Genomic DNA, 26,343 nt, shown 5'->3' on the forward strand with positions numbered 1-26,343 from the left:
TACTGGCTTTGCTTATTATATAGTATATTATATTTTTATTAATGAAATTTGCTTTTTATTCTAATAACTATTATCACTGTTGCTTCACGTAATAATTTTATTCTACGCATACATACTTCCATATATACAATTTTTTTTTGTTATTTTTCGCGCATTTTACATTCGTCTAGGTTGTCACTGGTCTCACAGATGCTAACTCACACAATGTAGGGTTTTACTTTTTATTAATTCTTTCTCTTACCCATCCCTAATAATAATAGTAGTAATCAACAAAAGCTTTATTTTGTATACCCATACCTATTCTCTTCTAAACAATGTTATATAATCTTGTATGATTGAATAGCCGTGTGTCGACCTTTTGCTGGGTAACTTAAAAACAGCACCCCCTAATGTCCTATAAAAATTCGACGCATAATTACAATGACTCGGTCGGTCAATCAGTCGGTACGGTGCAGTAATGCTGTTTTTCATTTTAGACAAGCATAACTTTCATCACTCGACTTTATCTTATCGTTATTTCGCATTTTTTTTTTTTTTTTTTTTTTAAAAAAGCTGCTACGACTTGCATCTCAACAGCAACGTATCCGCGCTGAAGAACCGCGCGTTTCCTCTGTAGCTTACTTGACACACATCCGCATTCACACTTGCGGTTTGACCTGTGTGCAGGCCACACGAACACAGTTTCGAGAAGCCGTACATCGTCCTGTCTTTTTCAGAAAGCATGGTAGCTTTTCTCACGTTCGTAATCCATTAAGAATTGTATTGAAATACCTCTTTCCGATTTACAAACACTGTCAATTTCATTTCATGTTATTGATCTTGTACACGCGGTAGCCTACGCGCGCGTAGGCTCATAAAACCTTTGAATTTTCGTGGTTTCGTTGTTTGAGAGAGACTGGAAAACGGGATCACATTCTGATAGCTAGCTGATGACAATCTCAGTGCAAACAATGCGTTGATATTCCGGATAGAATAAGAGTCCCCGACTGCGGCTGCTATTCCTCTATCTTTCCCAGTTCGTCCGTATGATGCGATTGCGTGTTAGCTTAGTGAACTATCAGACAAACTAAGTGGCCAAGGAGCAGACGATATGAATAGCTCATTAGCCGTTGTCAGTAGTTACGGCCATTGATAACTCAACTCGATGCTTTATTACTGTTATTACTGGCAGCTTTGACTCCTTAGGCACTTAGCTAACTTGTATAATCATGATTTCTTTCGATCGTAAGATATATCTATTTTTTATTTAGAAAGCGCCTAATAAGGTTATCAGTTGTTCGTTTAGGGCGTCTAAAGTATTGTATATTGATTGATCTTCATTCGGACACCACTACCGCTTTTTATTTGTTTAGTCCTGTGTAACTGCCAGCTCGGAACCGTCGTTAGTCACTAAAGACAGCTACTTCTCGAATCAGACCGTCTGTCCGACCTGATTTGCAATTACAACCATAACATTATAGTACTGCTGGCCTAGGTTTCAAATTAGGCAGCCTTGATCAAGGCAGTGGCTAGCGGTGGAATTTGTAAAGGTGTCTTCATGTAACCAGTGCGACGAGCGTATGTCATACTATCACATTGTATATATATATATATAATCATTTTCATGTACACACGTATACTGCAGTATGAAACATTGAGAAAACATACGCAGGCTAACTTATGTCGGGAACCTATCAGGGTTTTCTAAAATCACCCATGTTTCGCAAAAACATAAAAAATATTGTTACAATGTTCGTGATTTTCCTGTAAGCTATGAGCAGACATAACACTCGACTGGACGTTGCTGGATGAAAGTACAACGAACAACACACTAAAAACATCTGGCTTCTAAAAGAGTGATACATCGGCGATCGACGCCATTGATGGCGGCTCAAAGGCACAGACCCCGCCGTTCATTAACACAGTTCCTTACGAACCCAAAATCAAATTACCTCTATCATTATCTCTGGAAAACAAACCAGTCTAATCTGCATCATCGTCAGGAGTGATAACACGGAATCGTTCCTCTTCGCAGGTGCACACGGCGTAGTTGATCACTTTTTCAATCTGCAATAACCAACGACGAATAAATGAACAAAAAAGAACCAATATTATTGTGATCATTTATTTATCTATTACGCGTAGTAGATGCGGCACAATACGATGCAGGTCAGTAAAGCGAACAGGTGACGGAAGAGGAGATGCGTAAAATTTATAATAGAATCATCGAAGTCGATTGGTTACGTTGCCAATACCGATAAACGTACTATTTTCTACAATTAATCTACTACTGAATACGTGATAACGATCTGTGTCACCTCTCGAATGGCAGAAATGTTGGCCTCGTCAGAATCACCGCAGTCAATGCGCTTATGCTGCTGGTAAGATTCGGCAAGTTTAAGAACCAGCGAAGAACAACCCACCGTGACACAGAGGTGAGCACTACGCACTTCGCTCAGATGTACCTGAATTAAAAAAACAGAAGCAAATACATTCAGTCATTATTAATGACACGATGTCAGGGAGAACACGTTTTGCGAACGAAACGAAAATCTGTTTACATTACCTCGTCAAGTAGAATATGCTTCGTGGAAACGCGAAGGATTCGTTGGTTGGACACGACAAGAAGACCGCCGTCTTCGATTGGATGCTTTACGAGGAAGCTACAGAGAGTGACCACCGAAAAACGTGACTGGTCAGCATTACATTCAGCTATACAACATCCGGCTTTTGCGTGACATTGAACCCTCTAGAGAAAATCTAAGTACCTCATTTATGTCCATAATTTCTCATTTACCTTACAATAGTTAACGTTTAAAAATCAAAGCAGAACATAACAAGCTACACTGCTTGGTTCATTCAATTGAATTCACCACTACAGAATGGTATAAATCTAGTTTCCTGAAAGGGAGAAAAGTATGGCAAGAATTGAGCACGCGCACGAAAAATTTTAGACTGCATGACTGAATTATTTATTGTATGCATGCACTCACAATTCCTTTGCAGCGTTCCGTTCGGAGGGGCTGTGTGCTGCATTCGCAGCGAGAATCCGCGTCAGTAGCATCTGGCCTTCGGCTAACTGAGCCGAGTAAACAGGAAGTAGACCTCGAGGACCACGGCTTAGACGCGGAGGACGGCGCCGTTCCGGTCTGGCATGGGTTTTAGCAGAATCACGCAGAGCAGCCGCCATGCCTGTTGCCAAATCGAGAACGCCCACCGTAGGAAGAACTCCAGAGCCCATCAGGCCACGGCCTACTCCTTCCATAAAACCTGTCAGACCACCGGTCGTTAAGCCCTGAATCAGATACACGTACAAAGGTCCAGATTTAATTTAGTTAATAATATTACGAGCTTCAACCATAGTTCACAAGTTCGAGTATAGCATAGTTCTAGTAAAACGACGTAACTGACCTTTCACTTTACTAAAACTAAAAATCGTGTGCTAAAATGGTAGGCTAAACGAATTAACGTTTTGCAGGGAGTCCTTTTCAAAGCCTTAACACATAGCCTATTTTCGTAGATTTTGTCCGAAAATCGTATAGAGACGCATGGAGCGGCTTCACTGGTTAGATAATCACTTCTGTACATGTATTACAAAGATTGATAAGGTGAGTTCCAGTTTGAATTTGGCGCCACGCTCCAACATTATCTCACATGATAAGGATGTACGATAAGTCCCGTAAATCCATAAACGATGCCGCGGCTGAACCCACGGAGTCCGCCAATAAAGTGTTCAGTCCCTGTAGCCGTCGGTGGTGCCACAACGATAGCTGACTCGTTGTTGTCCAAGTTAGCGATGCTGCGAAGGCCATCAGATAGGCTGCCAGTAAGTTTGGCTGCAGAATTCAAGGCACCGTGCGTGATGCTCTTGAACAGTGTTATTGGATTTTTCTCACTAATAGCTTCTTTAAGTCCGCCCCGAACGTCCTGATAGAAGCCCAATGGACTCCCGAAGAAATCGACGTTGCCCATAATGGTACGCGCCTGTTTGCTTAGCTCCTGCATGAATGAGTTGGAAACGAATTGATAAAAATGACTATTGTATTACCGGAAGCTCAGTGATGATACCTTCTACGCTTTGCATATATCGGGTTCGAGTAAGAAATTTACCTGTTGCACATTCAATAGAAGGTGACTAAAATACAAACTATAGCTACGCTTCGAGTCATGCAGGTGCTTTGTGTTAAAGAGACAGAGGGTATGATTCATTCAAGTTCTGTTTCTAAAACTATTTGGTATGCCATTTAAAAGATAACACACAAACAAGCTACCTTGCTGTAGTGAGCTGAAGCGGTTCCTAATAGAAACGAAAGTGTCTCGAATGGGTGGTTTCTCTCAAACTCCGACAGGTGGACGACGGCGTCTTCGAATCGAATTAGACTCCAGTTGATCTGTTTCTTTACGTGGCGGAGACCTTCATCGAGCGTGCCTGCTCTTGCTGGAAGGACGCTTAGTTTGCACTGGTGCTGCTCCACCTAGGAGTGCAGCAAGGGTCCAAAAATTTAATGACTTTGTATCTCCGTTCTATGCAACTCGAATATACGCTGGATTTAAAAATATTGGTGAACGTAAAGCAGGATTTCTAAATATTGATACATCTAATTACCAAAAACATCACTCAAAAGGACCCTATTCTATTTAGATGTCTCCATCTTGTTAAAAGCTAATGTTAGTTGATTTTTTTTTGTTTTACGTATTGTGCACCAAATGGCCAATGACTACGGCATTGATGTAGGCATTACCTGGAGTTTGTTGAAGTATAGCTTACGCTCGTAATCCCTTAGGACATCGCCTGCTAAACTGCGTTGTTCAATAAGATGCAGATCATCGGTCTCGTTTAGCCATGGGATAAATGCTTGGAACATTTGGAACAGCTTTAACATTAGCTTCTCTTCAAGAGCTAATGTGGTGTCCTTCATACTGACGAGGAAATGCTGCAAACCAAAACAAGTAACAACAATCTCACACCGTTAGTTTCAGATGAATACACGGCTCTTAAGAAATTACCAGCATCTCTGTAGTACTGCCATATCTAGTAAGAAAAATACGTTACTATAGTACGATACGATATTCAATAGAAGATCATTTTATATGGATAGCTAGAATCTGGACGTTGCGGATAACATGTCGTTATCACTACGAGTTTTAAAAAGTGTTACATATATTCGAGTAGCTACTCACGTCAAAAACGAGAGTATCGGTATTATAGTTGATTAGTCGCGACGCTTTCACACAGAACGCTGGTAGATACGAGTGCTGGTCGCTTCGACTTTCCGGAGGGCTCATGTACAATGCACAGGGTCGTTCCGCATCGCCGAGCATGTTGTCAATCTGCATTTGTCGTACCGACATGTCGAATGTCTGACTATCTTCTGCTGAACTCTGGTAAAACGAGAGCAGTACACCCTCTAAGGTCACCAATAGGATTTCCTCCGTTTCGTTGATAAAGGACACACCGACCCCATTTTTGAAATTGACTTTGATTTGGATATCGCTGCCACTATTATCCACACGACGTTTTTGTCCTGGCAAAGGAGTTGACATTTGGTGACCAGGAACGGTTGCAGAACTCTCTTCCCGGGTCAGATCGGTAACCCGCAGTACAATCGTAGGGCCATCAAGAAATACCCTGACGCAGAGAACACCACAGCCTCCGCGCATTTTCTGAATACTAACGCCGCAGTGTAATGGAAGCTGTTGCCTTTGAGCAGACGGATAATGCTGTCGTCCATCACGGATCGAACCACTCGGCGATAGAGTGGTCTGGCCCAATGGCTTGATAGCCGAGTTCGGTAGAAACTCAGTTGCTTCGTATGCTGTCTTGGGACCTAGCACTGCTTCAACGCCCTTTTGAAGGCCTTTCAAACCGTTCTTTGACTGCACGTAGAGGTTTTCAATATCACACTTGAGCGCTCCGTCCTCCGTGAACGTCCACGTCTGAAGGCTTCGCCGACGCGGGTCCGGTTTGCGCAGCACGAGCGGAACACAGCGATGGGGATCAGCGGCCGGTGCGTCGATGTCTAGGACAAATACTCTTCCTTGACTACCCGATGCTCTTCGCATAGATGCTCCGGGCGAAGCTTCGCGAGCCTGCGGTATACGCGGTGTACTGCTACCCTCATGCTGAAGCATGCGATCGGGCGTCATACGCCACAGCTGACTACGCGAGCCGGTTATCTTACGATTGATAATTACACGACCTTCAGATTTTACGTCCAGTACAAGCTCCTGACTACGCACAGTGCGTGTAGACTTCTGCGGCACAGCCGGTCGTAGCCTGAAGAAAAAAGCACGAAATCAAATTCACATTTATTACTATACGGTGAGTGTTAATCGTTTTACTCGTTAGTTATCGCCACAGTAAATACTAGCCTATGGGGAAATAAAGTTTCAACAAGAATGCTTGTTCAATCCAAGTAACTAAACGTACAAATTAATTGAAACTGTAGTGATGTTAGTGCGTGCTATTTTCATTTCAATTAGGCATTTTTTTTTGCTAAATAATAAATTGGTAATTAATCTTATGTGGCACGCAGCTTGCAAGAAAGCATGTTTAACATATTTTTAACTTAATGTACGTGCCGAACTCTAATCGTTGTTCCATTTTAGAGTGGTGGCAATTCGGCAACACGTTTACTTGACTTACTCAAGGAAGGTTCCAGTAAAGGCAATATAGAAGAAGTTTTCGTAGTAAAGACGGTTTCCTGCTTTAAATGTGCGCATATCATAGATTTCGGAGGTTCCCCCTGGGGCTTCTACGGAGATCAACGGCGCCATCGTCGGTTCGTCCCAAGCATACGGCATCGCAGTGGACGCTTTTACGACGTATTGACGATTTAGATCTGGCTTGGCGCCGGCTTGACAAAACGTTATGGGCACTTCGGAAAGGTTCTCGATGCGCATAGGCTCCGGCGCTGATTCGGGTTGGCTGAACGTCACGATGTATGTACCCGCATGCATACGGACCTCAACAAGCACAAATAGGCTCTGCATGTTGAGCGTTCGGACGTGGATGTGCGTCGAGCTCATCGCCTTATCGATGTGAAAACCGCCTGACCACAAAGACCCCTCGGCGCGTATACAGAGCAACGGTTCAAGATCAACGCGCGGCCAGTGGAACGCGACAGAGCTTTTCGGCATAGCCGACGTAATGTGGCGCTCGTAGCCTAAACTGCCACTAGAACTGTTACCGCTGCTGCTGCTGCTGCCGTTTTGTGTTGTCACGAACTTCTGTGCAAAGTCGAGCGTCATATTCGTATTATTAACAAGCTGAAACAGTGGGCTAAACACGATGAAGTGAGTATCGCGGTAAACGCCTTTGCCCTGCTCGCCGTAGATGCCGATGTTGAACATTCGATCGGGGCTGTTGTCGTTTGAGGATAGAAATAGCTTGCAAATGCCCACGCCACTTTCTAGAGGAAATGGTTGACTCCATTTAGGTTGAAAACTGGTGGCTCCACCGGCACTCGCCGTCGCTACTTGGCAACGCGACCCCAGACGCACACAGCACAACTTGGGGGATTCCATGTCACAAAAGCTGAACAGGAGTGGGGCCACTGAACGAGCTGCCTCGTGCTCTGGTGGTTGACCTGCGGCTTCGGCAAAGACACCATCCTGCTTAAAGATGAGGGGCAATCCAGTGTGGTTAATGAGCCAATACTGGGCGCAAACGTATACCTGTGGAACGAATTTCAAACCACACAAGTTGAACCAAGAATACGACTACATTGCTCGAAGCTTGAAAATCTTTAAAGCACCGCCTAATATCCGCGTAAGAGGAACAAGGGTGGGAAAAAACACCAAACAGACACCTCACACTACAAAATACATGGTAAAAGCATGAAAAGCTTATTATAAGAATCACTGTAATTCTTCTTCTTCTTATTATAATTATTATCCTTTGATAAATCCAGCTCATTAATTTTGTTCTACCTGGCATAACCTATCACGTACTAACTACCGTACGACAAAGCAAACTTCTTTCATAGCGCCAGGTACCTTGTATGCTTTCGCTTGATCGGCTACAACGTTGGCTTTGAGTAGAAGCGACCTCTTTTCCGCGTCTTGCATCAATAGTGTATAGGTGTACGTTCCAGGGGTGTTGCCTGTGTCGAGCTCGAGTTGATTTACGCTTGTGTATCCATCGAGCTGGAGGTTGATAATAACAACGTTGTCTTCCGATTGGATCTGATGGAAAGCGACGGAACATCGGTTCTTTAATACACCACTGAGTCGGCCGCAGATCGGTACGGGTCGTTCGATTGAGTAATGCAACTCCAATGGAAGCAGATTGTACAGTTTAAGGGGCGCACGCAGCAGCAGTGAATGGCCTGTAGCCTCTTTTTCAGCTTCATTGAATAGGACTCGTGGATAAGGATCCCGTCGAACGGTGACAGCGAAATAACAAGGAGAAATGCCAGCGTGTAGTGCCCTGCATTCGCGTTGGACACCCACCTCAGGCAAATCAAACGTCACACATTTCCAGCCTAATTCCGTAGGCAGAAGCCGCTCTTCTCGCAATGGTCGTACCTTCAGTGACGTATAATTGAAGGCAAACGGCAACGAAAGCGACGAGTTCGCTGCCAGAGGCAAGCTCTTGTTGTTAACTAGAAACACAAACGCATTGCAAATGGGTTAATTTATGAGTTACAAACTGGCCTACGGGGACGCCAATGCAGCGACACTTGTTCACCCTGTAAGCTTGATATTATGGCAGAACAACACACGGTGGATTATCTGTTGTATTGTGAGACGCTCACCTGCCAGAAGTGAACCGACTGGAGACGACGTTGTAATGTTTACTACCACCTCTCTGTCGGTGAAATTTTTGAGCATAAGAGCCGAGCGTACGTTGATGACTTTCAGGGCCGGACCTTCCAGCTCAATATGGAAAACAACGCGAGTCACGGCACCTTCGGCAGTGGAATTGGCTGGTTTTGCTAATCGGAAGTACGTACCGACCCGATCGACGGATAGGGGTGCCATGAGATCACAACCGTCGACGCGAACAATGATCTGGCGAGCTTGGAGTTCGTGCGACTCTTGATGGCGCAACCGGCTGGCCGCTCCACGACTTGTCACAAACGCGAATGGCACAGTAGCACCTGGTGGTACCTGAAATGTACCACAAATTGTATAAAAAGAGGTAGAAAAAATGGGTGAAAAAAAATATACATTGCACCTGCTTAATTAGCTATAGAGCTAGCCCAGTTCCTTCACATGCATATGACCTAATGACGTCTACGAGTGCATTTATTCTCCACGCTTTGTTCTTCGCGACATTATAATACTAATAAACTGGTATCATGTATCACGATTGGATATCGACACCTGAAGAAAGAATAACTTTAAATTGCCACACCTATTTCTACCCTAACGTCAACTATGGGCTTGCTTTATTTCAACCCTAAGCTTAATCCTCTTCGCAAATTGAACCTAATATTCTTAAAAACGTGAAGTCACCCTTTAATTCTGCCTTCCGTATCGATATCGCTTTCTGGATCGCTCGAAGCGACACATTGATAATAATGTGCAATATTAAATAGTACTACAGAGACGCATTTCACTATTTCATCTCCACATTATAATTATATTGAAAGGAAGAACTAACCCTATAAAACTGCTGGGGCTGGAGGCTCTGTTCAGAGCTGCCTAAGAGAGCAGTCGTTGTCGCGAATTCAAGATTGCAGCCGAGTGAGTTCTTCAGCGCGAACGGCACAAACGGTATTCTCTTGTTTGCGGCAGTAGCCGCCGCACTCGGAGCACATTCCTTGTTGTCACCTTTCCAAGACTCGCGAACCCGTTGAATGATGTTAATTAGCGCCGAAGTTATGTTGACATATAAGAGGCCATCTACATCTAATTCAACGATGTGCATCGACGACGAGCTGCGTCGCCAATGAAGCCCAATAGAAATCGGTTCGAGAAGAGGTTCCCAGCCGGACAGAATCCGATTATAGTAGTCCATGTGCACTAATGATCGCACCTGCCAGTTTCGCTGGTCAAGCGCCAGCGACGCGTCGGTGTCGCGGAGGCGCAACTCCAACAATGGTACGTCGGCGTTTCCGCAGTCGTCGATGAAACAGATGCGAAAATCGGCTAACTTTACGGATGCCGTTGATACGGACAGGCCAAGAAGTGCTATTCGATTTCCGTTACTGATGGCAACTTTACCGGGCAATGGTTGTGCATTTTGTAGAAGCCACAGGGCAGCGTCGTCGATCCTTCCTTGGCATTGATCGAGCGCCATGGCGCAGTCCACCTGTGAGAATCCCAGCTCTCGGAGTTTAGCAATCTTTGCTTCGGCTTGATTGGCATCCTGCCTTACAGCCTGACCGGAGACACACTCAAGGATTCGATGGAACATTTTGATATCGTTGTACGACAAACGTATGCATAGTAACTGTGAGCTAGCCTCGAGTTCGTAGATTTCCGACATCGCTGCAACCGTAGTCGACATTGTAGCTTGAACAGGTCTAAGATTCAACTCGAACGATATTGTCGCTGGGTCAATGATAGACAGGGCTGTTTCGTCCTCTGTGCCAAGAACACATGAGAACACCTCGAGATTTTGGAGGTCGCAGATAAGAGGCCGCTCTCGATGTGCTGGTCCATGCCAGGTGAGTACAGCTGTTGACTTGAGGATAACGGCGTTCGAGTCAAAGGTCGAAGCATCTTCAACGACAACCACTTCGGTGTCGGTCATGCTAACTTTCAGTTGAATGGGCATCAGACTGTTCATATGCCCCATTCCATGGTCGACGCTACCGTGCAATGTTGGCAGCCCGCTAGCTGTTGGATCAGCGGTACTTTTATTTACTGCAGAACTACTAGTTTGACTAGCTGCAGACGGAAGAGCTAAAAAACTTGACGTCTGACGAAACCAGTCGAATACGGCCATTAACCGCATGTTGTTGAGAAGCACCGTAAGCCTATTGGGGAACGTCCGGTAATGAAGCTCCATTTGAAGGCCTCGCGTCTCTTTTGCTTTTGAATCGCCTTTATTGCCACTTTGAGTTGGCAATAACATATCAGCAAATACGTTTTTGCGCTCAACGGCGTCTACAATGCAAGAGTCGCAACAAAGAAATAAGTAGTAGTTAGAAGCACGGGTACAAAGCGACAACTCTGCCTGATTGCAATGGGACCCTTTCACATGCATAGATATGAACAAAACGATAGGTTGGTAAAGATGATCAAAGAAGTTCAAGTGTAATACGTGGTCGGTTAATAGAAAAAAATGTTCGATGCACATGGCTAACTCACTTTTGAACCTTGTATCATAGACACGAATTTCTTGCGACACAAGGTCGACATCTTTTCGTCCATTTGTAAACAGGGATACAGACAGTTTCGAGTCGATAAACTCAATTCTGGCCAAACCCAGGTCGTGGCCTGAGTATTCGTCTCTGTCCGTCTCTGCACGTTCCTTTACGAGACTTAAAGTGACGTTATGCAGGTCGAGGACGAAACAGAGATGCAGCCAGGCGTCGTCCTCGGGGGCGGGCGCCACTACTGGCGCCGGCGCAGATGTTTGCAGGTGAACACCTTCGCTCAGGTTTTCAAACAGGATTCCCGCCACTAGTTGATACTGGTCTTTATCTAAGAAAATTGACGCTTGCGACACGTGCCCGCGGACCGTATAATCTGGTTCTGCCATGTAATTGATTAGACTAGAAAAAGTTAGTTAGGTGTAAATGTATTGTATTCAATTCTGCTTAATGAAGATATCTGCCAACTTCGCAAAGTTCCAAATCGACTGATAGCACTTACCACTGTGTACTATTTCGGCGTCGAGGTTGCGCATCACCTTGAGACTCAATTCGAATTTATTATCCAGCAACGAAGAGCCTTTTTTCTTAATGCGGAATGGTACCTGTTCAAGTGAGTGTTTCCTCCCTACCCCAGAGCTAGTCGGTGGGGCTCTGATATACTCCCCGCAGTACATGTCCATATCGGAAAGAGATAACTGCATAACCTGCAAATCAAAGATATGAATTACCGATGATGAATACAACCCTATAGGCTGTTACAATTAACGACATGAACCGCGGCGCTACATGCGAAAGAGGCTGAATAAAGGGCATACATTGTTTATCAAATAAATGAGCAACAAGACTACTGATTTCGTTGATCTAGAAACGCCCTGGTACCTCGTCAGGGCTGGTCGTAGATTCATTATATGTACAATTCTACACACATTCTTTGAGTTTTCGGAAACATAAAAACTATAGGAAAGTTGCCTTTTTAGACGGGCCGAGTTTTTCACGTATGAACTTCTTCTTGACATATATCTTCATAAAAAATACTTCGAAGTCAGCGCAAATAGTACAAACTATATAAATTAATAGCTAACTTGTACCTGGTTAAGGCATAGGGTCTGCTCGAATGTTGTACAAATATCAACCCTTCCCAAGTTAAGAACGAGCGTATCGAAGTGGTGAGAATTACGCGGAAGGACAATTAGTGGCGCATCGGCGGTTACTCGAAGATCGACCCGAGCTTTTTGCCGTCCTTCGCGCTGCTGAATTAGGTCACCTTCTTGTCGCGAAGCCTCGTGCATCGCCGGCACGCTGGCTGTTAGCGAGTCGTACGACATGGTGAACTCACTGATGAAATTGATAATTTCACATAGAAATAGGTGCGTATGTACAATTCTCACGGAGCCAGGAATGTTGCACTCGAGCGTATAGCAATCAGTGACACTGTCTGTTGTACGGAAAGCAAATTGGAATGCTTCGTTGCCTGCCGTTACAAAGCGCTCTTGGTAAACCTAAAATTGTCACGCGGAAAAGTGAAAAAAGTTAATCGGACTACCTTGTAGGTGTATGAATATTTCCTATATTAGATAGATGACAGAATATATAAAATGTGTTTTACAAAGTTTAGCTTTTCTTAAGTAGCATAAAAGCAGTTTGAACATAGCTTTTCCACTTACCTTGCCGCCAAAAGGCGTGAGATCAAAGATCAAGACTTTGCCGAGTCGGCCCTGCATATTGATTCCACAAGGAGTCATTTCCTGACGGACCCACAACTGTCGCACCTGTGCCTCACAGATCTCGTAACTGCTCGAGTTCAGCTGTAACGATAGATTCTGCACAGACATCTCGATGGTCGTATTCATGTCTTGAATCGGCAAATCGCCCTCAATTTTCAAACTTGTTTTACTTGATCCATACGCCGGCCGACTAAGCAAATCCACAATCATCACCCATGGTCGAACGTTAATACAGACAAGGAGAGAGTTAATGTCGATGTTCACTTTGCGCCTGTTGTGGCCTGGCGAAAGGCGTGCTCCGACATGACTCTGTGTGACGACTTCGATTTTGACAAGAGTCGTCTCCGAGGGGCCGTCAGCGTTGCTCTGATTCTCAAACTCAACTGCTGGTTCAGAGTGCAATGATGGCGTTGGCGACGGAGGTGGAGTCTGGGGACAGTGATTTCTGTCTTGTGTTGTAGAGCCTGGAGATGTTTTGGGGCAACAAGCATGCCGTGATCTCTGTCGAGTGGTAAATGAGCGTCGCTCGTCTAATTTCTTAAAAAGATTCTTCGTACATAGAACATCCGGAAGGGAATGGCTCAACGCAGAGCATGCCAGATCATCTCTATGAGGAGGTGCGGGTTGATCAAATACTGGCGTTGCCATGGTGAACTGTGCCATGCCGAGGCTAGGACAAGAAACGCTCAGGTAGTCGCATCGTATTGGGGCTGCTTTTGAAGAAGTCGCGGCTGTTGGCTGAATTACTGGTCTTTCACCTGATGCTGTATCGATTGGTGTTTCGGGGACTACTTGTGAGGAGATAAGCGTACGGTGAGCTGAGGTCTCTTCTTCATAAAGATCTTCCATGTTTAGTCCATGTAGCGACATCTGAAAGCAATCCATAAACGCATCCTTGGCGGATTATCTTTAATTAAGCTTTTCGCCAAACTAGTTAGGACAGAGGCAGGTCATAATGATGAGAAAACCTGTTCCGTTACACGTCTCAAAGGGGTACTTACATTGATTCGACTCTGCCTTAGGTGGCGAACCATCTCAAAGTCAAACTCGTGGAAAGCCACCCGTGCAAAAGGTTTACCCTGCTCCTCACAGAATTCAACCAGGAACTCTGCGATGGCAAAGTGGGCTCGTATGCGCGCTGCCTCCAAAGTCCCAGCTGCTGCTATTTTATTGGCCGTATTTGTCCCATTTTTCATGACCCCGACCCGTACTGCGTCGAGGGGTTCGACTGCGGCTTTTTCAGTCGGTGCCTCGGCCATTGTGTTGCCACTCATCTCAGCTAAAGTTTCCAATAATTGGCTGAACTGGCTCTTACTCAGTGCCACCTGCAAGCGATCAAAGTATACAGTCGAAAAAAACAAACAGGAAAGATGTTCAAATCGTGCAAAATACTGATAAAATAGACAGTTACAGTAGTCTAAATGAAGTTTCAATAGAATCATGTTAACAATTATTTGGTAGACGAACAAATAATTCGCCCTCTCATCGGGCTGCTGAACATCTAAGCTCTCGAAGCGAAGCGCACGAGGTCAAAAGTTGTAATGTCAAAACACAGATTCAACTCAACTCGGTCATAAAGTTTTATTATCGATAGTTCAGATAATTTGAAATTCTAAGATGCTGAAAAGAAGAGAATTACATTAAAAAACCAACCTTTAATGGTCCGACTAGGTAGCCGTCCAACTGCCACGTATCCTCATTAGCTGCGTCCGCTTCGTCAATATCGATATGACCCACGATGAATTCCTCGTCGACCGAATTCGAACACACGTTTGTTGTACTATTGCATCCTTTTTGCAGTGTAAGTTCAACGTGAGTGTTATGAAGGATGGCCTTACCATGTCGCGCGCAGTCCAGATCGGGACTGCGCTCGCTATCGAGTGTATAAAGAGAAGTGTTCTTGAGTTCAACTCGGTACGCTTGAGGTCGGGGTGTTAGTGAAGAGATAGCCACCCGACCCAGATGAGCTACGAGCACTAGCGGTCGCGAAGCCTCACATGGAAGAATTACTACAGGCGTTTCCAGTATCACAGATACGCTGCAATAATAGGATATCGAGACAATTAATATACTTATTGCTACCTAACATTTTAGTTCCAGCATATCATAACAATAAAGAATGACCATCTTGTGGAATTCGCAGAGATGCGGTCAGCGATCAAACTTGAGTTAAGGGGCATCGACAGTATATCATGAGACTAGTGCTGGTAAACTAACTTGACGTTGAGTTGATCTTGTATAGGAAGTTCGGAGCCAACGATTCCTTTAGCAACTTCGGCGGCCGCGTCGCGAAGGGATGCAGCGAATTTTGTCACGTACGAACGGAATTCAAAGGCGCAATTAGTGAGTTCGAGCAGGAGCCGCGGGCAGTGGGTGTAAACTACTGAGGCGAGGTGTAGATCTAAGACTAGAAGGTTGTCTTTACTGCCGGATCGACGCTCAGTCACGCCCGTCTAAGAAAACGAGTACGATTCGTACATCGTTAACGATACCAATAAGTTCTCGCTTATTTCTTAGCGTGCAAAGAGGGGCATTCTTGCTATGTTTATGTATGTTTACAGTTTTCTGTTCCTTATATTTTATAGAAAATAAATCTAAAAATATGAATAATGATATAAGAAAATCTCGACTGTCTTAGTGACAGTTACATCCGTAGAAGTTACGTAAAGACATATTTGTTTTACCTTGCGTTGCTTTTTCAAGCTTCCAGTATTTTGCTGCTGTGGTTGTCGTTGTTGTTCTTGTTGTTGCCGTCTTTTGAGGGTAGAATTCCAGTGGACAGCCGCTGTGTCCGGGTATTCTCGAATAACGTGTAGCATTAGAGCTGCTGAGTCGCCGGTATTTACGGGCGACCCAGTATTATATATTTTTCGGCCGAGAGGAACATCTTCGTCACCAACAGTGTCCGGATTGATCCCCACGCTTAGCACGTAATTACCGGCTAAGGCGGACCCGGTTGAGGCGCCAGATGGAGCGTGATCAGCTGACTTCGGTCTTTCATGCCTAATTCGTTTAGGAGACAACAGGTCGCACACCTGCGATTTTTTAGGTTATACTGTAGTTTAGCTTACTTTACTGATATGTAAGACAGTAGAATTTAGATAACCGTTTACTTAGCGAAATAGAACCTCATCGAATGTATTCTACATCAATGTAACAACGATATTTGAGTAATAGCTAATTGTGTAATATCGAAGAAATGCGCTCAAAAACATGCCTAGGTTTATTTGGGTTGTTCCGACAACCACTACAAGCATACTCAGTTTAAAATCACACAACGCTATTCGATTTGTCTTGCACGTATACAGAACACGTAAGTTGAGTTTCAGTGAATTTTGGTGACCCTTAGAGTTTGTTTTATTAGTTACCTGCAGCCCTCCTAGGACAACTTGTAGGTCTAATATATCTCCGACTTGAGCATCGATTCTGGCTCCGGACAGGGTAGCCGTTGCGAGTTTTAGGTTTACTTCTCGAGTGGGAATTGTGCAGGATTTGTCAGTCGATGAACGCAATAAAAGTATGTTAAGACGGTGGAAATCGAAGCTCACATTTACCGAAGAAACCTTCCAAGTTTAAAAAAAAAAAAGGAAAATTTTGTCTTAGAATAACTGTCATGCTTTGTATAAAATAAAGCATTCTTGTTTTGATTTTTGCTTTATCAATATAGTACTTCAATATTTACAATGCATCATCTAAAAATAATTTTAATTCGACCTCATTTTACTTGAACGAAGCTAATGACTAACAAATCGTTACGTCTTCTACTTACCTTGAATGATTGCGAGGATGGTCCTTGCGCACTGACTACTTGTGCCGCCATTTCCTGCTGTTGGGTGGCCTTGAGAATGCTTTGTGCAAACGTGACCAGCTCAACGATGGTCTCCTGATTAGCTATCACATCGAGATTGTTGAAGGCAACATGCAGTACGAGGTCCTGCTCTAATTCACGCTCATCCAGGCGGGCATCGTTTTGCATATAGTCGTCTTGATCAACTGTCCAGATCATATCTACAACTATGAGTGCATCTGATTGATTATTATTATCAAGGTCTCCCCCAATCGGCAAATTCAACATAGAGTCGTGATTTTTCGATGCCGACACTGAATGATCTGAATGACTTACTGATGCAGGCGTCAACGGAGGTACACTTATGTGAAGTGTATTTAGTAAAGATGTCAACATATTGGGCTTAATGCCAGCGTCCGCTCCAGCAGCCGCCGTCAACGGTGGAGTGACGCAATACAGGCCTTTTGGTGAGGCGGGTGATATGGGCGACGCTGGTTCCGAGTCTCGGATTGAGCCCGATCGACTGTCCATTGTAATATGTTTGTGGGATGCCAGTAACAGATCAAAATCAGGACCATATGTCTGCAAAGCATCGACTAATAAAAGCCCTTGTACCCGAAGCTGCAGTGAGTGAACGCGCGGATGCCGGGTACATGTAACCTCTACGCCGCTTACTTGAAGTTCAGCTAAGCATCGACCCCTGCTCTGTAGCTCAACCGACATCTGTTCGATGACGAAACGGCCCAGAAATAGTACGCTGTCATCATTTGGTCTTCGTAGAGGAATTCGAATGACCGGAGGGATGGTTGGAGTCTTGTGTTCCAGATCTTCTTGGCCAGCCCCACTGGTGCTTGTACCCAACAGCTTTAGACAGGAGGTTAAGGCAGACACCTTTTGCTCGCTGACGTGTAGGACTAATTTGGGCAGCTGGCCATGTACCACAATCGAAGGAAACTTTTCAAAGCAAAACAAATTAGAAATTTCTTGTGACTTCACAAGCTTAGGTACATTAAGAAAAATCCTCTTTACTATTTCATCAATTATACATGTCATGGCCGTATCATAAGCACGCCAAAATAGTAAGTGTTTGAATTAGAAAAGTGCTTACTTGTAAATACATACGTACTCCCAGGATAGCGTAATGTTAACATGTTCTACAAAAATTTAAATTGTCGATAAGAACTACCTATGTTAATTATTTTGCTCAATAGAGTTACCTGAGGATCATCCGTAAATAGTATTCGACGCTCCATCTGCAACGAGATGTTGAAGCGATCGATCACATGCAGATGCGATGATCCACGAAGTTGAGCAAACTTCCAACTTTCTCTTGAGCAGGTCGTCACCATTACCTGCATATCCTGCAGATTCAGGCTGTATTTATCGTACATTCGCTCGCGAAAGTCGGCTTCGGAAACGGCGCACGACTCCATACTGGGACTTATAATGGGCCTAGATAATGCAGTTAGCCGACCTTTGTCACTGGTCCGAGGCTCTGACAATATGGCTAAATCGTTTTCGCCCGGAGGTGATGAACAAGGTGTTTGGAAGAAGTCTTCTGTAGATAAATCAAAACGAAAATGGCTTCGTTTGTAGGTATAGAAAAGGTCCTACTTAATAGCTTAGTCGCACGGCATTATACGAAGCATATTACACAGCATGGAAACGGCACAAGAAAAAACTATCCTAATGTTAATATGAACGCATGTGGAAATTTTCTTGAACATTCCTTTATAGTACGGAACATGCCTTAGCTAGGACATTTCATAAATCATTAATACCATCATCATTTTCGTCTGGTCCGTGGCTGCTGGAGCGTCTTTTTTCTGTTTTTGGTCTATCGAACGAGGTCAAGTTTCGCAACTGTAACCGTCCTAAGTCGAACATAACTGCTACCGATGCCCGATCCGTGAAACTTTCAGGGACAATGATCTGTGGAGCACAAATATCCAGACAAAGGTCCCATCGCTGGATTACTTGTCGCCCACTCAGCATTGCGTCGACTTTTGATCGAAGACTAGTTTTTGTTTCCTGTTTTAATTGTTCCAAGTGTTGTTTTACGGCATCGGTCAACAAGTCGTCCGTAGCTGAGGTTTTAGCTGGTCTTAAAAAGCTTTTCAGTGCCTGTACCGTGCTTGGACTATAGACGATGTCCAAGGACTGTGTATTCATAACTAGCCGATGATCAGCAGTGGAACCAAGTGGGTTCTTTTCATATAGCACTTCAAACAGGGGAGGAGGGATAGGAGACACTGGCGCAGGTGTTGTTGCCGACCCCGGTGGGGTCGGTGAGGCACTTACGCCCGCGCCGGCTGAGCGAGGTCGTAACAGGTCGGAAACCGAGATCTTCTGACCCGAACGCAGGCTCATCTGCGTCTCATGAGCTATGTGTGGTGCCACCAAATGTGCATACACTAATGTGGGCAGTGTACGATCGGAAAACTGTAATCCGCCTACTTTCACGTGTAAACAGTAGCTGCGCGCCCTAGGATGCGATTTAAGCTGAGCCCAGACGTCTTCGACCCGCAGTACGGCGAGTTCTCGACAGCCGGCTGACGCGGGCGCACCCGAAGCACCGCCCACATCTCTTCCAACCTGTTGAAGTATTGTGATCGTGCAGGTTTTAAGCTGAAAGGTAACGTGTGCCAAGGTCGCATCACGTAACAGGTAATGCTCGTCGTCCAATCGGTTCAGTGCTGCTAAAAGCTCCTCCTCTGTGTTTCGCACATTAAACAAGAAATAGTAAATAAAGGGGAATTATCTTATGAACAAAAATTTGTGTTTTGCGGCCGGAACGTAAGGCTGTCTTTTCAGTTACAAAGGCCTTTTGAACCACAAGACTTTATGAATAATCAATTAATTTTCACAAATAATATAAAAACTATTGTAGCAAAAGCCTACTACGAGAGCAGGCTTTTGTTACAATACAGGTTCCTGTTCCTGCCTCTTCCTATCTGTATCACCCTTCAAGCCTCGATGAATCATCGTTTATAGGTTGTATTCAATTCTAGGGATGGATTACCAAACTGGCTACTGGGAATGCTGCTTTCGATGGACACCATCGATACGGACGTGCTATCGCCGTTATTTTGCGCATGTCGATTTCCATCACCAGTGATGTCCGGAGTGGCAGAATTAGTTCCTCCGTACCATCCAGTCCAGCCGGGGAAAAAGTACTGCAACAGACCGCCTCCCGCTGCCGGAGACTTCTCTGCGGTTGTAGCCGCTGCTACATTTTTGCTCTGCAAAAAGGAACGACGCACGATGTGAGAATGTCAACGGTCAGTTGCATTAACGTGGGACTAACAGCTGCATATTGACGGCTGTGGCCTGGCTACCAGTATTAGACGTTAGATGCATTTGTGATAACGTTATAGATACTAACATTGCTTTCATCATCTATTCGTTTCATGATTATTTCCCTGAGTGAAAGCAACGTCTCGAAGTCGTAACTCTTCTCAATGGCACTTTTGTCATCGAGCTGTTCCTTCGCAAGGGCACCATCTTCTGTCAGGTGCTGCCTATACAGCTTCACATAGCGGTTGACCTCCTGCGCTTTCTTCAGCGCGTACTCCATGGTCGCACAGGCTCGTCGTTTCATTAATGCTTCGGTGGTCGCTTTTACCGCAAACATCCACCAGGTCTTACAACTGCAATTCAAAGATATGTTTGTGTTAGCTTATCGGTGACATTCGAACATTGCTTATCTCTGTTTAATATACATAATGAAAATATAGACCGACTCCTTATAAAATGGAACACAGATATTTAAAATCAACGTGACACAAAAGAACATGAGCTTGACTTCGTGCGGCTCTTGAAATAACAGCCAATGATCCGTTATCATCACCTGACACTTACTTGCCCTTTACGGGTACAGTAGGTCTCCATTTTTGATATTTCCATTTTTTGTGATTGATGTCGATATTCTGAAAACATCTGACCATCTGCTGATACTGTCCGTCTGCGATCGAAATTGGTAACATCGATACTTGGAACGTGCATTTTACGCGTGGCTCATCTCGCGACCGTAATGGCCTCTCAGACTGGTTGCGCGATAAAAGTAGGGTCGCGCCCTCTGGTGTGCTCAGCAGGAAATTGTGTTCGCAGGACGTCTCATTTGCGCGAACACAGAAATTGCGTAGATTGTCCATGCAATTCTAAAAAGTTGAGATTGTCAGCGAGCAGTAAATCTAAAACATGTACAAATACTAACTCCTAAAAGTAGTGTTTCCTTTGTGAAGATTGACCGGTTTCCTGAACACCTTTAGAGGATGTAATAAGATTGCCACAACCCATGAATATGCAATGTTTTGCATGTTAAAATTATTGTGAATTTGCCTTCCACTACGCACTTGCTGCCTTATTTTTATATTGCCAAATCGCAAAAACATTTATGTTATTTATATAAAACAACTTGTTTCATTTGAATGGAATTTAGTTACACGATTACATCGCCAACACCAATAAGCTACAATTTCACAAAACCCGTAAAAATAACAATAGCAATATATGTATATAGATATATATATACGATCAACTACCACGAGACATCGACTTACCGCCATTCGGTTAAGCTCAAGGCCACCCACGTGAAATGCATCTTGATCCCAGTATAGCGATACCCCTTTAAGCTGCAGCTGCTGGCTTACATAACTTTTAGCGTCGCTTGGCAAGTCACCACTGCCTGGGGAACCGCTACCTCCCGTTGAGGGGATGGCGTTTTCGCTTTGCGCACTTTTTATGAGCAGACCCCAGGCGAATGACTTGCCGGTGATAGAATCCAGGTCTTCGTACCTAATGTGGACGTCCTGTATGCGCAACTGTAGATTACTTATCGCTGACGACACTAGCGACGAACCGTATGTAAGCCATGACGAATACGAATAGGTGTAGTATTCGTTGGTGGTACGGGCTTCTTGTCGAAGTCTAGCTGACTTCCATTCAGCCTCGAAAGCGTCCAGTTTAGACAGCTTATTGACCTGGCTAAGTTGCTCGTAAAGCTCGCCATTGTACTGATGAATAACAGAGCCAAGAAATGAATGAACGGACTGATAGAGTTTTCTCGTTATGTTTACAAAAGAGCATTGGTCTGACTATCAACTCACAAGAAGTCACTTCGGACATACTCTAGTCGATCAGAGGCTCGTGATTACTATACTTTAAGCATATTTACATAAAAAGAATAATTCAGACGTTTTAATTGAATCTGACTAGATCTTCCTGGACCTGCGAACAGCAATATAAAAAAAATATTTAAGAAAACACTACATATTGACAAGTTTGTTTAATGTTGCCCTTAAATAAGATCAATCCGTTGTAGATGTTAGAAGAGTTGACTAATAGATACTGGTAGTGATGCCGGAGTCAGCTGGTATAAGTACCTGATCAAGCGATACCGGTCCAACGACTATGTAAAGCCTTTCAACGACAATAACCCAGGGCTCTGTCCGCAGTCGAGTGACAGGAATCTTCAGCACAATTCTACCGATGTAGCCATTTTTGATTTCTAACGGAAACAACAGTTGACGGAAGGCCTGCTTCTTTAAAGGCAGATCCTCTAATTCTACTTGACCTAAGAGCGAAATACATAACTTATTTATAGTTTGTTTATTAATTTTATAATAGTAATATTAGCTAATTATGGTCAATTAAAGTAAAATTAAACATCGTAACATGACTATGCATTATCTTCAAGTAGAGTTCAACTCCACTGAGCTAAAGTAAACAAAAGATAGTAACAGACAAAGAAACGGAGTAAGTCCATGTTTTTGTAATAGTAAATATGTGATTCTACCTATAGTTGTATGTAACTTTTTATCTACTATGCATTTTTTGGATCTGCTGCTTTTTGCTTTATGGAAATTGTATATCTGCTGTATACCAGACCTGCTGATAAGATAGGTCTAAAGTGTGCGCTTTCTTCTCTCAATATGTCTATTAGTCTTTTATACAACGTAGGCCATATAAGCCCATAACACTGCAGACACGCTGTTACGCTAGCGTTATCCTTTCAAGGTCGCTACGGAAGCACGAGGGCATTTGAAGCTAGGATAGGTATTGCATTGAACGGAGGGAAATTCATACATATACGAGTTTCTATAAATAAAATGCGACACAACTGGTTGTATGGTAAAAAAAAAATGTTTTAATCTCAGATTTGTACTTTCGCACAATATAATGTAACGTAAGGGTAGACAAATTAATATATGCTGGTCGGCTCTTACGTTGTTAGCAGCCACCATAACGTGCTGTGTCTCTTTAACGCTAATGAATCCTCATACAAGATAGATATTTTCTAACGTACTCAAACGCCACACCATAGAGTCAATTATAATTACATGAGAAAGATAACTTTTTGCACTTCGTGCGATTATTAAGACAGACATATGTGAAAAAGTTAGGAGGTTTCGATGCTCATTATGTTTATAATACAACAGAGAAATAGGGTGACAATCGACAGGAACTTTAGGTAATGTCTAAATTTCTTATTTGAAGGAAAATAGAGGTGCTTCTTAAATCTTTCCAAATTAGAGAATTTTACTGACTTGCCCGAGATAAAACAATAACATGAAATAAACCCAACGTACGTTCTTCTGTTTATGACCATTTAATAAGAGATATAAATGTTCAACAAGACTTAACCCCCGTACACGTAATTGTTGCGTTATAAATGCAATACTCCTTGTTTGGTACCTTGAAGAATTCCGACAGACAGCTGGCTGGTGTTGAGATTCTCGACGTATTTGCCCACGGAATTGTTGAGCACCCAGGCCACGAGGCCCTCAAGCATCGTGCTGCCTTAACGGAGCAACAACATCCACGTCAGCACGACCGCCGCACGTTAGTACGTTGACAATACGGGGCTCTGAGGCCTTCAGCTGCCCTATTTGAATTTTCGACAATCAACGTGCCTACGGTATTGCCGATCTGTCATATTCCAAATCGTAGCTTTTCCTATCGCCGCTGTAAAGGTGGGCCCACCTGTAAATGTTGTTTCTTCTTCTTTTTATAAATCCAGCCTATTCTCTCCCGCCGAAATGCTAAATGTTGAATTCACTAGCATGTATCTAACAGATTCAAATAAGTCCTATTTAAATATAGGAAAATTAGATTTCAAACGAGACCATGTAACAAAAATTCATAATTATAGCTTTAGTTATTATTACGATTATTGTTGTTAGTATAAGGGAAACAACAACGAGAGTCAGGGGCGCAGATATAATCAACGGTTGCACGGGTTTTTTATAGCATGCAATTAGATTCTTGAAATCTTCTTTAAATTATCAGCATCCCGTTAATCGTTAATCGATCATAAATGCCAATGCTATTATCGTAATTTACTAACGCCCTTTATTAGGTAAATAAATAGTGCCAGTATTTAAATATGGCCTAAATCAGCAACATTAAAGAACAGGTTGATATAGATATTACATCCTGCATCCAGTGTGGGAAGCTTATTTCCGAAATTATCATATTTGAAACGTAATGGAATTATAGAATGATGGATCCTAGCTTCAAAGAGAACTACAAATAAAAAAATCCATTCCTACAAAATAAGTCAGAAGAAAAAATAAATACTTCGCGTATGTCTCGGTGTTGAACAATGGAGATGTTTGTTTCAACATGAATCTATTTATCAATCAACAATGCACGCCAAAAATTGGATTCTACAAGCATGCTCGTTTTTTAATAGACACAAAACAAATCAAAAACCATAGATTCTATTTTTTGCCAGCCAAGTGCCTTAACGTGTCATAAAGGTCAAGACGTTTTGGATAAAATAATCAAAAAAGCACGAATTTCATTTTTCGGTTGTTCTGATGTTTAGCATAGCAACCGTACATACAAGAAAATCACGTGTGACTGATTCGTAATGCAGCAGAACCCGTTGTCCGGCCCAATGGCAGATTCAAATCTGACAAATTATAAGCAATGAGATAACTGAAATAATTGCAGAACTCCTCGATACGTAACATTGATTAACGGATAGATGTTAGTCGTCAGGCGGACCAGAAACCAGCACGGAGCATGTTAGCGGTATCTTTGTCAGTATGTTTACAAATAGCGAATATGGTTATCCATGGCTATGATTGCACTATCCAATAAATACGCTTCACTGTTACTTTAATATTAAATCTTACTTGTTATAGGTACTGGCTGACAACTAGCCTAAGCGATGGGATTTGCTGGCTCAATCCGTACCGTTCTTCATAATCACTAGCAAGAGAACATCAATTTGATTTGAGCGCATAGGACAACACCGCTAGGTCGAACGTCGGCCTCCCCAGCATGCGATTGCCCCTATGCAACTACAATATATATGGTATTAGCTAGAGAGGGACATTTAACGTGTTACTGTAATCTCACCTGGCGCGATATTTTTTCAACACATAATACGAATGCACAAATCGAAACTGACATTCTCTCTATTTACTACGTGCACCGTTGCTCTGAAACCTTGCATGGTCCTCATGCATATGCTCTTAATGTTGATAGCGATTTTTTTTGGCGGGGGGGGGGGGTAATAGGGGCAAAATAATGAATATACAGTCTGAAACAGTTCATAGTTGTTCATACAGAATTATCCTACACAATTATTATTACATGCCAGCTTGCCCCAAATCGAACTCCAGACATCTAAGAACGTCAGCTCGCCCATGTTGACGCTTATTCGACAATCTATCAGCTTCATGACAAACCTCATTGGGGAAACATGGACCGGCAATACGCACGAGACATCTTCCTGTTTTTATTGTTGTATTTTCGCCATTTAACAGCAAAGCACTTAATGAACTTACGATCAGTATTACTAAAAATAGCCTTGACGCTTCGGTTACTAGCACCGTCCACCGTTTCTATAAACTTGAATATGCTCGTCTGCCCTATTGTTAAAAGAGTAGCAGCAGAGATCTTTTAATTGCATGAACTGGTTTTTCTGTTCGCACCTTTATGACACCGTATGCGCGAGCCGCACAAGGACCGCATTCACTGATGAATGATCAGCGCTGATACATTACTCCGCAGTTTTCCGTGACGTTCCTTGAGCACCGATTCGTTCGCCACTCGTTAACAAGACAATTGGCTACTACAGACGTTCGGCTTGCGAAAGCTGCTCTTGCCGTTTCAAAAAATCGTCACTGACAAACATATTATTATTACTACACACAGATTTATCCGCCACGGCTGTTGCTTAATAGTCATAGTCTACAAACAGTGCCTGTAAAGGGACCCACTAGCAGACAGCTGGTAATACTTTCTCGCCCGTCAGCCAGCTATTATACGCGTGTCCTAGAATCGTCATCTGCTGGGTAAACCTCGTGCTCGTTGCGTGCTTCTGTCTGGGATTCTAGTGTTGTGTTCTATGGGCACCGTCGCACACTGGGTAAAAGTTCGCTCCTTAGATCAGCTGAGCGAAACCGGTCAGGGGTTGACGAAACTCGATCGAGCACAAGACATTGTAGAGTTAGACGTTATTGTTTTGAAAGTTCTATTTAGCCCTAGATAGTCATTAATTGGGTATCAGTTTAGCATTTCCTGCCGACTAATGGGATGGGTGTCATTCGTGATGCGCAGTAGA

The 26,343-nt window shown here is 43.5% G+C and overlaps 1 protein-coding gene across 4 annotated transcripts; it reads right to left on the reverse strand.

Annotated features, from left to right (window-relative positions):
• Window positions 1–7: 7 nt before the first annotated feature.
• On the reverse strand, window positions 8–26,050 carry Vps13D (vacuolar protein sorting 13D). 4 transcript variants are annotated; one of them, XM_022809741.2, is made up of 31 exons: window positions 25,712–26,050; window positions 23,460–23,729; window positions 22,148–22,338; window positions 21,326–21,778; window positions 20,625–20,923; window positions 20,149–20,413; window positions 19,786–20,005; window positions 18,545–19,477; window positions 17,981–18,321; window positions 16,746–17,717; window positions 16,345–16,539; window positions 15,661–16,011; window positions 15,194–15,429; window positions 14,630–15,014; window positions 13,978–14,301; window positions 12,917–13,846; window positions 12,341–12,751; window positions 11,752–11,956; window positions 11,245–11,631; window positions 9,590–11,040; window positions 8,739–9,093; window positions 7,978–8,585; window positions 6,626–7,656; window positions 5,161–6,256; window positions 4,722–4,913; window positions 4,251–4,454; window positions 3,634–3,978; window positions 2,973–3,274; window positions 2,546–2,642; window positions 2,298–2,444; window positions 8–2,046 (listed from the first exon to the last, which is right to left on the reverse strand). In XM_022809741.2, exons 2-31 carry the CDS (start codon window positions 23,554–23,556, stop codon window positions 1,963–1,965), a joined length of 13,107 nt encoding a protein of 4,368 aa, XP_022665476.1. In that variant the 5' UTR covers window positions 23,557–23,729; window positions 25,712–26,050; the 3' UTR covers window positions 8–1,962. The 4 variants fall into 4 exon arrangements, with proteins under 4 accessions (XP_022665476.1, XP_086849532.1, XP_022665475.1 ...); XM_086993406.1 differs by having other exon boundaries at window positions 17,981–18,318; window positions 23,460–23,747; XM_022809740.2 differs by having other exon boundaries at window positions 23,460–23,747.
• Window positions 26,051–26,343: the final 293 nt, after the last annotated feature.

The sequence above is a fragment of the Varroa destructor genome, unplaced genomic scaffold (assembly GCF_002443255.2).
Source record: "Varroa destructor unplaced genomic scaffold, Vdes_3.0 BEIS01000006.1, whole genome shotgun sequence".
NCBI lineage: Eukaryota > Metazoa > Arthropoda > Arachnida > Mesostigmata > Varroidae > Varroa > Varroa destructor.

Coding starts and splice junctions, on each gene's coding strand:
- Vps13D (XM_022809741.2), bottom strand. CDS start 23,556: ATGCTTGAGGGCCTCGTGGCCTGGGTGCTCAACAATTCCGTGGGCAAA. Junction 4,455..4,721: donor TATACTTCAACAAACTCCAG/GTAATGCCTACA, acceptor CTGCACTCCTAG/GTGGAGCAGCACCAGTGCAA. Junction 2,047..2,297: donor ACATTTCTGCCATTCGAGAG/GTGACACAGATC, acceptor TGGTTATTGCAG/ATTGAAAAAGTGATCAACTA.